Source organism: Macrosteles quadrilineatus, unplaced genomic scaffold (genome assembly GCF_028750875.1).
Source record: "Macrosteles quadrilineatus isolate MER2022 unplaced genomic scaffold, UCM_ALF_1.0 Scaffold_7__1_contigs__length_78375512, whole genome shotgun sequence".
NCBI classification, from domain to species: domain Eukaryota; kingdom Metazoa; phylum Arthropoda; class Insecta; order Hemiptera; family Cicadellidae; genus Macrosteles; species Macrosteles quadrilineatus.
The window spans coordinates 20,243,936-20,259,602 of NW_026542600.1; the positions used below are offsets into that span (position 1 = coordinate 20,243,936).

The 15,667-nt window shown below is 33.0% G+C and overlaps 1 protein-coding gene across 2 annotated transcripts in view; it reads right to left on the bottom strand.

The window, feature by feature from the left end:
* Window positions 1-15,667, bottom strand: part of LOC128997980 (plastin-2-like) — a 52,392-nt gene that overhangs the window by 12,749 nt on the left and 23,976 nt on the right. For both annotated transcript variants that reach the window (XM_054423863.1, XM_054423864.1), the window contains exons 3-9: window positions 13,098-13,206; window positions 10,694-10,847; window positions 9,036-9,243; window positions 8,367-8,521; window positions 6,269-6,374; window positions 5,434-5,647; window positions 3,588-3,726 (exon numbers count right to left, since the gene is read on the bottom strand). In XM_054423863.1, coding sequence (XP_054279838.1) covers window positions 3,588-3,726; window positions 5,434-5,647; window positions 6,269-6,374; window positions 8,367-8,521; window positions 9,036-9,243; window positions 10,694-10,847; window positions 13,098-13,206 — 1,085 coding nt within the window. The remainder of the gene's footprint in view (window positions 1-3,587; window positions 3,727-5,433; window positions 5,648-6,268; window positions 6,375-8,366; window positions 8,522-9,035; window positions 9,244-10,693; window positions 10,848-13,097; window positions 13,207-15,667) is intronic.

Consider the following 15,667-nt stretch of genomic DNA (forward strand, 5'->3'; position numbering starts at 1 on the left):
GCAAATAATAAATCATACTGAAATAAATAACACACCACTTTTAGTACGTTCAACTGATATAGAATCTGGAAAATATTTTGAGGCCGAAGAATACTATTTTCACCGGGTTGTCTTATTTAACTTAGGCCTAGTTAGAAGTATTCTAATGCCTGCAAAAGGACAAAAAACCTCTCCCAATATTTGTATTTGTGTATAAACACTGTCAATGAATTGTTTACAGTTAAATCCAAATAAACTTAATTGCAATACTAATATTATTGTTTATAAAAAATACAAGGACACACATGGATCTTTACTATGGGTTCAACTTACTAAATTTTCTAAAGAAAACAACTCCGAAGATTATAAATAACTAACAAATAACTTTGAAATGCACAAGTTATACTAGTAGTATCACTACAAATGTTGCAAACTTATTTATATTTAGATGACTTTTATTTGCATTTATTTGCAAATAGTGATGTAAAATACCCGGGTATTTAAAACTCGGGGTAAATACCCTGGGTATTTACCCGGGTAAATACCCAAAATCCATAAATACCCGGGTATTTTGGGTATTTATGAAATCGATTGAAATTCATATATATTTACCCCTAAATATGTTATTGTTATCAGTACATGATAAATTAGGATAGTCTATAACACCTTTTACAGCAACTTGAAGCTTTGCTAGTACCTTTTATTTTATGATTTAGCACTTTTTTTAATAATACATAAAGTTTTTAAATAAGCATGGGGTTTCGTGTCTAAAATCGAGTAACATCAGTTAAATTTAACTTACTAAAAAATAGTATATTAAAAAAGGCTGTGGCTATTTCAATTTTTATCATTGAGAATGCTAGATAGAGAATGCTAGAAACTAAACACTCCCTATGAAATGAAATCAAGACAACACCTCATCAGAGAAATAGTGAACCTAAACCTACTTTTACTGTTATTAAATTATGATAGTTAAAATTTTTATTGTATAAATGGCTTGGAAGGCTAGACAGACCTAAGGCCTGATTGACATAGGCAGAATGGCAGAATACTAAAAGTACCTAATTAAACTTTTCTGTGTTACCACTTAGTTGGAAACAATAATATAGGCCTATTTGGATAAACCTACTAAAAAAATGTATCTCCTTTTTGAATGATTTATTGTGCTATAGAATCAAATGTTTTGTATCACAAGTTTATGAAATTAGTTTTTTTTTTTTTTTTTTTTTGATACCACTGATACCAAAAAAAGATCTAGAACAAAAATACCTATTATTAGGCCTAAAACCTGCCATCCTACACATTGAATTTTAATTATTTTCCTAAGTTGTTGAAACATAGGCCACTACTAGGTTAAATTTTCCTGTTTTTCTAAATAATAATTATTACTTTGCAAATTATTTTTCTTCACTTTCAATAAAATAAATTCATCTATCTATAAAAAAAAAAAATTCATATTTAGATTGTATTCATCTATCTAAAATAAAAAATCATAAGTAGTCAGGACCAGTGCAACCATGCGACCTGGGTATTTATGGCGATTATACCTAGAAGTAAAGTGCTAGTAGTGACCATATGAAATTTTGTTTAACACATTTTATCATCATTTTACTATCCTTACAGGGTAATAATTCCAAAAAAACATCTCAATCTTCTCTAACTTTAATAAAAATTATAAATACCCAGTTTTTGGGTATTTACCCGGGCCTGGGGTAAATACCCGGGTAAAAACCCAATTTATATTTACCTACCCACTGGGTATTTACCCGGCCCACATCACTATTTGCAAATATGAAAATTTACCACAGAAAAATCTGCCAATAATATTGAATAACATACAGCAACAGTCAAGTTAGACGTTTAAGTTAATGATACAAGTAAATAAAAAAGAATATAAAATAAATCAATGAAACCCCATCTCCTGAATCAAATAATAGATTGATAAGGAATCATTTTGAAATAAAAAACCATTAAAATCCTCCTAAAAACCTCTATTAAAATAAGGTTTGTAAATCCAATTTCCAATGTAGTTCCAGAAATATATGGAAATTGCAATAAATTGCATTAATGGTTCTACTTTGATATTGCATGATTTAATACCATAATCTATTAACAACAAATCAAACGATCACAAGTGGCCTATCAGGAATCAAGAAGATGGAGAAGAAATGGACTAAGAATTACATTAGGACAAACTGTTGAAAGAGACATAGAGATAGAACAAGACATGGGCAACAGAACTGGAAGAACCAGTGGGATGATTGGAGAGTTTATTAAAGCATTATGTTCTCCTAGGAACTCAAGATATATTCAAGAAAATAACTAGAGTGAGTGAGTAAGTTAGTATTGGTGCTATAGTTTAAAGAGTAACCTAATTTAAGCAGCTTTTCGGACATTGAGTTCAGTCAAGTAGTTGTACATTAATTTGAAAATAAATTTCATGTTGAGGGCCCCTGGATTACTGTATAGCGCCAATATGATGGGATAGTTTACCCTCTCAAGTAAGTTAATCCACATTTGTAGAGATCAGCTGATTTACCTACATATGTTTTGCCTAGGGATGGTCAAGTCTCGAAATTTCGGGAAATTTTTGGGAAATTTTAAATCTCGTTACACGAGACGAGAATTCTTTTTGGCCGAGATTTTTATCGAGACGAGAATAAAAAAAAAAAGAACAAAAATATTAAAAACGCCTGCAGAAAGTCAATGCAAGACCCGCAATACAGGAGCGTGTTGTAGTTGCGTTTCCTTTGCGAAGGCGTTCTTATTTAATTAAATCTTTAAATGTAAATATTACTTTAATTATTTTAATAATATTACTTTAATAACATTTTAGAAGTTTTGTTAAGTGTAAGCAGTGTGAGGAATGTTTTATTACTATAAAAAGTCAAAACAAGTAACTATTTTATAAAAATTAATACTGTATTGCTTTTATTTTATGATTTATTTTATTTTAGGATAAGTTGAACTCTATCCTAACTGATATCACTATGTTTCCTAATCGTAGGCATTTTTAATAAGTTAGGCGTGATTAATAAACAAATGTTATGCTGATGTTTTTTAATAAAAGATTGTAAATATTATTGCCTATTATCATTATTTTTGTATTCAAACAGTCATCTAACAATGTTACAAAATCAGGTAAAAATTTTGAACGTGCATTTCCCGTTGTGTATGAGAAGGGAAATCCCGTCTCGATCTCGTCTCGAAATTTTATGAGAAATAAAAAATCTCCTCTCGTCTCGTCTCGAACTAAAAATCCAATCTCGTCCATCCCTAGTTTTGCCGTTAATACAGCATCATCAGGGTGACAAAAACACAAACATAACTGTCGCACAAACACAAATAAAAAACTAGTACGATACGAACATAGCTTATTGTATTGAACGAACATATTGTGTATTGAAAATTAAGTAATCAAACTGAAACCTTTATTGTTAAAGTAATTTACCATTCAACAATTCAAAACAGTCGGACCAATTTACCAGTTTAGAAGCCAACCAGTAGTATTATAACTGCTCTCAAAAAGAAATTTTGAGGTCTGTTCTTAGATTTAAATCCTTCTACAATACATAAAACATGTAAATAATATGAAAATAGCTAGTTACCTGTGTACTCTGTTCCAGTTGACAATGCCAGGTTTGATTATGTCATAGAGTTGAAATATAATGAGGCCATCAGCAAGGTCAGAGTACAACCAGTTGACATGGGGAGTTACACCCATGGAGTTCATCCAGTTTCTGTATGCTGCAAAACAATATTGGTAAGTCTTGGTACAAAAATAATAAACTGTTCTAGTAAACATTTGTGACTAACGAGCATCTTATTTAATCAATCCAATTCAAGGAAATAGATCTTATATATTTTGAAAAAGAGAAATCTAAAAGTATATCTGCATTAAAATCTTTAAAAGCATAAAAAAACAGGCTTGCAAAACTAAATCACAATCGCCTGTAAGCACAGTTAGTTCATAATGGATACATTTTAATTTGTTTGTATTTATTTGTTATAATGAAGTTTTCTATGTGGTCTTCCTTTAGTGATTTTACAACTTTGGCTGAGCTTGTGCAATATTATTGTTATGTTTTAGTTTTTAGTAGATTCTCACCTAAGAAGAAGATCAGATTTCAGATACCATAATGTTGTGAGAACTTGTTTTTGATTAATTGTGATGAAAAAATGCAGTAATAAACCCTCAAGTAACACAAACTTACAACCGTCAAAAAACCGTTATTAACTTCAAAATTATAAGACTTGCATTGGTGAATATGGAAAACCAGGTAAAGTAAACTTCTTTTTATAATCCATTCAGACTTCAAATACCTGGTCGGCCATCTAAGTATGACTCTCTCACTCGCTGCTTTGTCAATAATCTTGTAAACAAACAAGTTACAACGTATTCATAAAGCTCTATTTTATACATTTTACTGCTGTTTTTATTTACTATACAGTACACTCTCAATTTATCCGAACCTTTAGGTTATCTGATGTCGTTTTAGGCCTAAATATATATATATTTTTATTCCCGGTCGGGAAACAATAATAATTACCTTTTAAGGAATGTTTCTGTTGAAAATAAAGCAAAAATAGCAAGTAATTTGTGATTTATTAAAATTAATACTACAAATTATCTGCAGTAACCTAGAAAATGAAAATAACACACAGTACTATGTTGGCTGCTAACTGCTGTTGGTTGGTAAGCTGGACGTGACGTCTGCAGACCATCAACAAAAGCAGTGACATTTCTACTCGGGCATTGCCGGCTCGTATAGCCTTTTGCCAGTGTTTGTCATTACAATGTTTTAATATTGTCATGATTGTGTCAAGTAGGGCCTATAGTAGTTTACTTTAACAACTATAGGGACTACTCTTATTCTGTTTTTATTTAATCCTGTAGATTTTTGACTAAGTATCATTTAATAATATGTAGCCTACTGTATTTACAGTCTTCCAAGACAATTTAACAAGTGTTAAAGCAGTTTGATTTATTATAAACACTGTCTTATATAAAAAAAAAACATTATCCATCAGAATAACATTTAATAATAATTTTGTATTCACTATTAAAACATATACCTTACTACAAGTCTTTGACTTACTAATGTGGTAACGTAACTCCTAACCTCAAAATCTAAGAGACCTCCGTGTTATCTGGGATTCTCGGTAACCGAGGTAGTGCCATTCCCAACGACCTTAGTTAATTGAGAGTGTACTGTATTTAATACAATGTTTTAAAATGTATAATTTTTTGTGTTTACTACTGATGTTTTGTACTTTTTCAATCCAGACAACTTCTGAATAAAATGGAGTTTACTGTGTAAAATAAAGATTTATCCTATTTGAAGAACTGTCAGGAGAAATTATAACTATCTCAATACAATTTGCGACTCAAGGTTTAACAACTCGCAAAGTTGTAATTTATGTTCAAAGAAATAATAAAGAGTTGGTTCATACTTTTCTCTTCACGTGTTTCTTCAAGGTTTTCCAAGCCCTCTATCTTCTCCTCGGGCTGTTCAAGACCAGGATAGAAGTTGAAGAGGTTGGCCACGAACGCAAGGTTAAGCTTGTAGATTCCTCCGACGACGTCACTCGGAGTCACAAAGGTTCTGCAGCCAAGCTTGCCAGCTTGCTGGAGCATCAGCTCAGCTCTCTTAAGCAAGTCTTTCTCCTACAAATAAAAGAAGTGATGAGACAACATAATACATACTGTCATAACGTCACCCCCAATCTCCAACTGTTTCAGATACTGTACTAACTCCAACTGTATTCTCACTTTTAGCTTTCAGTCCCTCTCTGTTATGTTCAACTATGGTCCCAACTGAACATAACTGTATATTAGAGTTTAAAACATATTTAAATTTAATGTACCATCACCACTACAGATAGAGGAATAGAGTAAAAAATGAAGATATCAGAAGAAAGGTGGTTGAAGGAGGAGTTCTTCTCAAGGATTCAGGTCAAACTGTGGCACTTAGGAGTCCTTCTTAAGGATTCAGGCCAAATTGTGGTACAAGAGGAGTTATTCTTAAGGATTCAGGCCAAACTGTGGTACAAGGAGGAGTTCTTCTCAAGGATTCAGAGCTGAAGTGGGTCAGTACAAAAAGCAAGATTAAGATAGTTTCAAGATAAGAGAAGAGTGTGGGAAGAGAAAGATCTCTAGGAAAATGTTGATGGTGATAAATGGAGGGAGACTGGGAGGAAGATCTAGAAGAATTTGCCACAAGAGAGGAGTTGAAATAATAAAATTAGTTGTGGAACCATAGTTAGTGCAATCATAGTCAATTCTTACCATAAGTGCTTCCATGGTGACACCTTTCTCAATCGGGGCAATCTGTTTGATGAGGTGAGAGTATATTTCAGAATCTGTGATGTCTTCATGGAAGTTATTGCATCGTCTGTGAAAACATCAATATATAAATTAATCATACACATTTTTAGAAATGGATTTAAAAATGGTTAAAAGCATCATCAAGAATTGCATTATGTGACAGATTATTGCAAGAATTTTCCATTACACAGCCTTGGTCCAAGGAGAATCAAGAATTATTTTTTGATTTAATTCAAAATCAAAGCACTTTCAAAAAAAAAAAAAAACAAAAAAAAAAACATAAGACTTTAAATTTAAACAATACTGTGTGTAATGCTCAGTTTGTAAGTAAGATTTCCAGTTTGCATTTTAGGTAAATCTTTGAGGCAAGATGAATTCTTCCCAATTGTTTAGGATAAACTTTGGTGCAGGAGAAATTCATCTTGAATGTTTAGGATAGATTGTGGTACAATATGAGTTCTTCTGGGAGATTCAGGTCAAACTGGGATACAGGATGAATTTTTCTCAAGGATTTAGGTCAATCTGTGGTAAAAGAGAATTACTTCTCAAGGATTCAGGCCAAAATGAGGTACTGGAGGAGTTCTTCTCAAGTACTCACGTCAAACTGTGGCACTTAGGAGTTTTTCTTAAAGGATTCAGATTAAACTGTGGTAAATGAAAAGTACTTCTTAAGGATTCAGGCTAGACTGTGGTACAGGAGGAGTTGTTCTCAAGGATTCAGGTCAAACTGTGGCACTTAGGAGTTTTTCTTAAAGGATTCAGATTAAACTGTGGTAAATGAAAAGTACTTCTTAAGGATTCAGGCTAGACTGTGGTAAATGAGAAGTACTTCTCAAGGATTCAGGCCAAACTGTGGTACAGGAGGAGTTCTTCTCAAGGATTCAGGTCAAACTGTGGCACTTAGGAGTTCTTCTTAAGGATTCAGGCCAAACTGTGGTACAAGAGGAGTTCTTCTTAAGGATTCAGGCCAAAGTGTGGTACAGGAATAGTTCTTCTTAAGGATTCAGGCCAAATTGTGGTACAAGAGGAGTTATTCTTAAGGATTCAGGCCAAACTGTTGTACAAGGAGGAGTTCTTCTCAAAGATTCAGGCCAAACTTTAGTACAGGAGGAATTCTTCTTAAGGATTCAGGCCAAACAGTGGTACAAGAGGAGTTTAGTACAGGAGGAATTCTTCTCAAGGATTCAGGCCAAACTGTGGTACTAGAGGAGTTCTTCCAAGGATTCAGGCCAAACTGTAGTACAGGAGAAGTTCTTCTTAAGGATTTAGGCCAAACAGTGGTATAGGAGGAGTTCTTCTCAAGGATTCAGGTCAAACTGTGGCACTTCAGAGTTATTCTTAAGGATTCAGGCCAAACTGTGGTACAAGAGAAGTTCTTCTAAGGATTTAGGCCAAACTGTAGTACAGGAGGAGTTCTTGTTAAGGATTCAGGCCAAAAAACAGTGGTACAAGAGGAGTTATTCTTAAGGATTCAGGCCAAACTGTGGTACAAGAGTAGTTCTTCTAAGAATTCAGGCCAAACTGTAGTACAGGAGGAGTTATTCTTAAGGATTCAGGCCAAACTGTGGTACAAGAGGAGTTATTCTAAGGATTTAGGCCAAACTGTAGTACAGGAGGAGTTCTTGTTAAGGATTTAGGCCAAACAGTGGTACAAGAGGAGTTATTCTTAAGGATTCAGGCCAAACTGTGGTACAAGAGTAGTTCTTCTAAGGATTCAGGCCAAACTGTAGTACAGGAGGAGTTCTTCTTAAAGATTCAGGCCAAACAATGGTACAGGAGGAGTTCTTCTTAAGGATTCTGGCCAAACAGTGGTACAGGAGGAGTTCTTCTTAAGGATTCAGGCCAAACTGTAGTACAGGAGGAGTTTTTCTTAAGGATTCAGGCCAAACAGTGGTACAGGAGGAGTTCTTCTTAAGGATTCAGGCCAAACTGTGGTACAAGAGGAGTTCTTTTCAAGGATTTAGGTAAATCTTAGGTACAAGAGTTCCTCTTGAGGGTTAGGATCAAACTTTTCTATAAGTGGAATGGGATCTTTTGCAGACACTGGAATGGTACACACCTAGGTACTCCAGCTCTTTCCAGATGATGGTTGACCCATCGTAATAGGATTGCTTCAGGTGAGAGTTTCATCAGATCCTCAATGCCTTCTCCATCAGTCAACAGAGTCGTGAGTCCTGGACAGTTCTCCAGGTTGATTTGGTTGAACAGTCCTATCTGTAGAGAATATAACCAAGAATTCATGAAGCTCTTTAGCATATCTACATTCACTATTGATATTGCACCATGTGTCGTGGAGCCAAAAACTGACTTGACTCACAAATATGAATTTGTATTTTTTTACGTTCAATTTCTGTCATATTGGATGGCCAAACAAAGGTGATGTGTTTATATCTCTTGAATTCCTAAACTAAAAAAAAGAGAAAAGGCAATGGTGTATACTATGAAACATACAAAAATTGGCACAACGTAGTGTTGTCACTTGAAGATGGTCATGACACCAATGGCTGTCATGATAAAATGTCGTAGTAGTTGCATTGGATGTAAGTATTTTCATAAGCCAAAGCATAAGATAATAGTAGTACCTAACTCAACAAAAATCACACCCCTTTTGTCCAATAGAACATCAACAAGCAAGTAGTTTTTTATATTAATATTCCATTAGATTTCATTGACTGATGCCAATTTGGAACCAACCAAAGATAGTGGCAGCATAACAAGTAGTACTTACCCTAATGATTTGCCACAGCAGTCCAAGCACCAGATGAGGTTTGCCCTTGGCCAGGTCATGAGCATCAATGTTGACTATATTACATCCGATACTTCTGCTACTGTTAAGAGCCATCGTTAAGTTCTCCAACTTCTTATATACTGTCAGGTTCTTCCTGTTGAGAGCTCGTGGGTCGATTGTGTCAGGACAAGAATGGTTGATAACTTTGCTGAAAAAGTAAATAACATGTACCCTTAGGTTTACACTTTGAACCCCAAGTATCAAAAGATTGAATTAAGCCGATTTATATAATGTTTTTCCTAATATTATGAAGACAAAAATAAAAATTCTAAATTCTTATGATAAATGTTATTGGTACTGTAGTTTACACACAGCAAGAATATGTAAAGAGAAAAAATATCTGAGGTACAACTCACAAAGCATCCACCCATCTTCACTACCACCTATTTTAGGTAAGATTTACCTTCAAGCAATTTTTAGGAATACGTTATATGTTCATCACGGAAGTTAATTTTAAAACAAATTTTATATGATTCTTAACTTCACAAACAAATATTAAAGCAAAATATTAGTATATTGAGTTAATGCTCAATTACAGAAAATATTCTACAAGATTTGTGTCAACAATAAAAAATGATGAAGTGTGATATTATGAAGTAAGTAATTTTAAAAACTGTAAAATGTGTACAAAGTCATTTTAGAGGATTAAATTTGTAAGTAAGCATCTCTGATTTCTTGAGAACTGATTTATATAAAATTGAACCACTGCAAAGTAAATATTGGGTATAGCTATAGATGAGGATGGATAAAATCCCATTTTCAGGGGTGTAAAACTTTTTTATAATATAAGCTAGTATTTTGAATTTTCTTAACCACTTACTTGCAAGAATAAATCACTCATCAGACTAAGTCAAACTGTAGTTGCCAGATTGTAAATGATAAAATATCATCAATATACATATTGTAAAGTAACCTGATTTTACTGATCTAGGCATAGTTGAGTAATAGCTCAGCAGAATTATCAGGTCATAGACCCATCTAGCTTGCATCAGCTTATTGGTTCAATTGCTAACTAAGAGCTGCATACATTTTCCAAATTATAATTTCAATGAAGACGACTAATGATTTGAGAGTTCTAGTCCAAAGATTTTACGAAGTAAATATAAAATAATGTTCTTAGTTGTTTCCTTAAAGAATTTAGTTTATTATGATTTACAAAAAATATGTTAATATTCAAAATCACTCACTTACATATTCATATACTATAAAATGATCATCTATAGTATTATGATCATCTTTAATCAGTGCTGTCTAAACAGTTTTTCGCCAATAACTAACACTAGCAATAATGCAAAATCAATTGAATATCAATTTAATCTTTTTGCAGACCCAAGCCTACTTGTTATTGCCTGGGCATTTTCTATTATTAGTTGATGATATAGCAAGTAAATGTATTTCTCAAGTGTGGTTAATAGACTTATACACAATAACACCAACTTTATAACAGATGGTCTCATACCCTTGTTATAAGTATACATTGTAAAATAGATAACTTATATGTAAACAAAGCAATTATTCTGTTATATTCAATAGTGTAAGTATATTCAATAGTGTAAGTAATACAAATGTTTAGCATTTGTAAAGTTTACAGTTCTTACCATAGCAATATCCCATCTTTGACTTTATCATAGAGAAGTTTGCCCTCAGGGTCTATGGGAAGTAGATGGGATAGGTCCGGATCACTGCCTAGGTTACTGTTAATCCAATCAGAGAACGCCAACTGTTCCTCTAGCCTTACAGAATGTGTCGTTCCTGCAAAAATACCACACATTATGTTTCATAGATTTGAGCATTCAGACACAAGTTAACTGATTCGGACTTATGTCCAACCTTAAATTACACAATTACTATACAACAAATACAGTACTATGGAAGTGCATACAATCATTGTGTATTTTATACAGTATTTAAAAAAAACCAGTAACTGTTCTGTGTTATTTTATTGTATTTGTTATGTCCCGAACAATATTCTTGTTAACTTTGTTTATATACAGTACACAGAATTAGACATACATTTATTTTATAATAATGTCCATTGCTGTATAATAAATACTGTACTGTATATCCACGATAAACGATTTATCATGCTTCTACCGTTAACAAACGGAGAAATGGGAGCTTGAGCTCCAATTATTAGGGTTAAGCATGTAAAAGTTGGGTTACAAAGGATGTGACCTAACACAAATTGTCAAAATTAAACACCTCAATATCTTAAATTTTTGGTACAACACCTTGATAACTCGAACCTAGATTATTTGAAAACTCAAATTTTAGCCTCCCCCTTCAGTTTCAGGATACTGCGGTCCTCCTGTAGTTGAATTAAACCATTGACAGAATGCACTCTTGTCAAACATAACTTCAATTTCATCAAATGGTTACACTCATCAGACACACGTGTGATAGTGATTAGTCTCATTTAATCATAGGTAAATGATTTGATGTCGATTAGTGTTGTGTAAAGAGTGACATTTTCATCATGAGGACAGAGTTGGAAAAGGTTGACAGTAGCACATTCTATCAGTGTTCAGTGAAACTATAGGGGTAGCGGATTTTTATCCCCCTGGAATTTTACCCCCTGGGCAAACGTGACGTCACAAACCAGGGGGTAAAATTCTGGCCGCGAACTTTTGAGTTCTGCGACATCAGCTCGATGGATTAAACGCGGAATTAAACGTATATTTTCACAGTTGTGAATTTAATCAGAACACATCAAATTATAAGAACCTAAAATGTACGGCCCGGATTTTTACCCCTGGATTTTTACCCCCGGAATTTTACCCCCTGGCCAGACATATAAATTAGTGAGAATGATTAATTATCTTGATTCTCTTTTAATTTAATAGTAAACATTTTATTATTAAGTAGCCTATCTTAATTTATTTGTAACATCAACTAATCGAACAGGTTTTTTATTTTAAATTTGAGATTCGAGTATCAGGATTCGATCTTTGAAGCCAACTGTTGATTAATATAACGTATAAACAAACATCAGAATGGTAATTAATTCAAAGATTTCTTTAACGATTTATTTTATACAACCGTGGTAAAACAATGTTTTTCATTTGTATTGTAACAATAACAAAATATGCCTTATTGGTTCTTTACGAATAAATGTTAACCCAATTATCATTTAAATGAGCTACTCAGTTTATTTTACATACTTATTAACCAACAGTTGGCCCCAAACGCAAATCCCGAACATCAAAATTAAACAGTGAATTCTGTTTACTTAGTTGAGATTACAAAATAAATAAATAAAGATAGGCGACTAAATAATGAAATGTTTACAATTAATTAAAAACAGAAATAAGAAAATCAATCATTCAATTTCTAAAATTGGCCAGGGTGTGAAATTCCGGGGGGTAAAATTCCGGGGGCAAAAATCCGGCCCGTGCATCTTCAGCTGTCTAAACGCTAGTTATATGGAGAGGGGGTAAAATTCTGGTTTTTATCGCTAATCTAATTAATCACGCTCTGGCTATTTTCATTAGACTTCCAAATCCGCGGGGGTAAAATTCCGGCCGCGAACAAACTTTTGGCCACTCAGCTTACTACGTCATAGTGACAGCTTTGCCCAGGGGGTAAAATTCCAGGGGGTAAAATTCCAGGGGGATAAAATTCCGGCGACCCAAACTGTATTCTGCTTATATTTATATTCTCCAATGCCATTAAAATATAACATGATAGGTTTTCTGACAGCTGATTTTAATTAAAACTTTGATCAAATTGATGGCTTCACTGAGAATATAAATAAAGCAATGGTGTCCATCACAAAAATGTATACAATTGTTAAATTCAATGCAACTAAGTGCTTTTATGTGCTCTTCAATAAGTAAATGTATTGAAATTTTCATTTAATATGAACAAGGTAATAGTGATTGACTTGACTAGTGATTTTCCCATTTGCATTATTGGAACTGTTTAAGTCCAACACCTGCACCAGAAGTCTGCAATAAACATCAATACTGTAGTACAAAATACAACAATCAGCTGATAGCTGACCTTCACTGGAAGCATCAGACATTCCTCCGAGAGTTTCCAAGTTCTCTTTCTTGGAGACGACTTGTTTGAACGTGCTTCCCACCTCATTGGCTTTCAGTTCCAAACACAACTGTGGATAAAACATACAACATTATATGACTTGTCATTGATAAAAACCTAACCTCAAATCACACTTTAGAACAGATCACCTACTTAGGAATTTATTTTAACAAAATATCTTTGCTTCTGATCATTAATGAAAACTCATACAATCATCAAGTGGGATACTGCTTTCTGCACAATTAAAAGATGTAAAATAAAACAAAATCACAAAACCGTTTATTAAGATATACATTTAATTCAAAACACAAACGTCAGAATGTGGATGGATGTTTGAAAATCGATTGATAAGGGAACAGGTACCTAATTTAATACACGACTAACAAAATTGTTTGGCAAGTGGTACTAATTAGCGAAATTCCCCTGTAATTGTTTAGAAAAAATGTTTGTCGCTTGAAAATATATGTGATAATGAGTGTAAAACAAGATTGTAGAGTGTGAGTGTTTAACTATTGTTGATTATGCCAATAGGAAGACATAGATTGGCACATAATTGTGAATACATTACATATTTAGTTTCTACACAGTGTTTTTAGGCTTAAACCATCTGACAAATCAGAGGGCACAGTTTCAACCATTTAAACTCCAGGGATATTTTAGTAATTTAACTATGTCTATTTTTATTGTGTTTCTTCTTATTTTATGTGCTCAGAAATCCAAATTATTCTTAAAAAGTTTAAGGTTAACAAACTCAATAACGATTGTCAAAACGTAGCTAAATACAAGAAGCAAATTGCAAAAAATCGAACAAGTGCATTACCACCGAGCTCTGCCACAGAAAGGAGTTGCACACTAAATGATGGGATTGAACCCTTGATCTATAGCCAGAGCCAATGTCTTAGTCCACTCAGCACTGCGTAAACACAAAGCTCAAGTGTGGTTGTAAACTCAACTCTTAGGTCGCAGCACTGTCAGTTACAGCTTACAGCTTTTATTGGAACTGTGCTGGTATGGATTGGTTGATTTGCCAGAGAGCTTGAAAAGTTATTCTACAAAAACCTCATACAGTTAATTATTAAAACTATTATATTAAAGAGATTAAATCTATATTCAAGAGATTAAATCTATATTAAAGAGATTAAAAAATCTATTATATTGAGCAGCAGGCTTGAGTGAGTCTCTGGCGCTGGTGTGAGGGGTTGTTGGCGGCTTGTGTGAATGGGATTTTGAGGATTACAAAATTTAATTTCTTGATGTTTACTTATTTAATGTAGAACTTTAGATTATTTAAACTAACTTATATAAGTGAATAAGTTTTAATTTATTTATATTTTAGAGGTTAAGTGGTAGAGAGGACTTACAAGTCCTAACATCGCCTCTTAAATAAACATAAATAAACATTTTAAGCACCTGATATTCCAATTGATTTAATATGATTGCCTGTATCGCTTCATCTGCAAATGAAACCAATCACAATACTGATCATTGATGTAAAAATGAATAAAGATCGAATGACATTTGATCTAAAGGTGAGGTAAAAATGCATTAAGAAGGCATCTTTAAAATAAACAGATTATTACATGTTATGAAATTTCAAATGAAAGATTATACATAAAATGTAAAAATTTAACGCTGACATGAGCAGATTCTTGTAAATAAGCATCCTGATTGTATGACCACTCTAATTTAAAATTGTGCTTTTGTCTTTAATTATTTTAATTTTGAGAATGTCATTGCAAAAATACCTCAAGAGTTAAATAATTAATTCTTTTATAGCTGTATCGGCTCTTCTAATACAGGTACAGTTCTCATTGTATATTACAGCTTTTTGTTGCTGCTAGTTGAAATTGTCTGTCGTCATAAATGCAAAAAAATAATACTGCTACACCCTGTTAGTAAACCTTAAAACTTTTTAATGATATTGAATATCAGAACCAACTTGACCAAGTTGAAACAATTTGTCAAAATTATTTAACTTCTTTTAAATATGAATACTCATAAGATAAACATGGGAAATTCCAGAGTCATTGGGACCCAAAAGGATTTAAAGGACTTATAAGTTAATCGGGAATATAAACTATCGTAATGCCAAATTTAAGACCAATCCGACCAGTAAATAATGTGTGAACTTCAATCAAGAAAAGAAACACACAAACTTATAATATTATATTGTAAATAGTTACAAAAGAAAGTGTCAGTATGACTATAAACTTGTCAGCAATCAAGTTAACAGTTCCATAAATGTCATTATCAGTCAGCACTAATGGTGAAAAAGTGTTTCCATTAGCTGTTGACAGTACGTGGAAAGTGATGAAACAAGAGTTTGAGTTTACTTACACTGTAACTCACACTTGTGTCCAGTTTAATAATTAAACCAAAAAAATGTATATAAAGTCACCTCTCTTGAAATCAATGTTATTACAAATAATAAACTACAGACTGGGAACATAAAATCAAATAAGTTTTTCTCAACGATAACATATATTATAACAAATAATTACAAAGAGGAAACTTGAATTCTTGTTGATTTT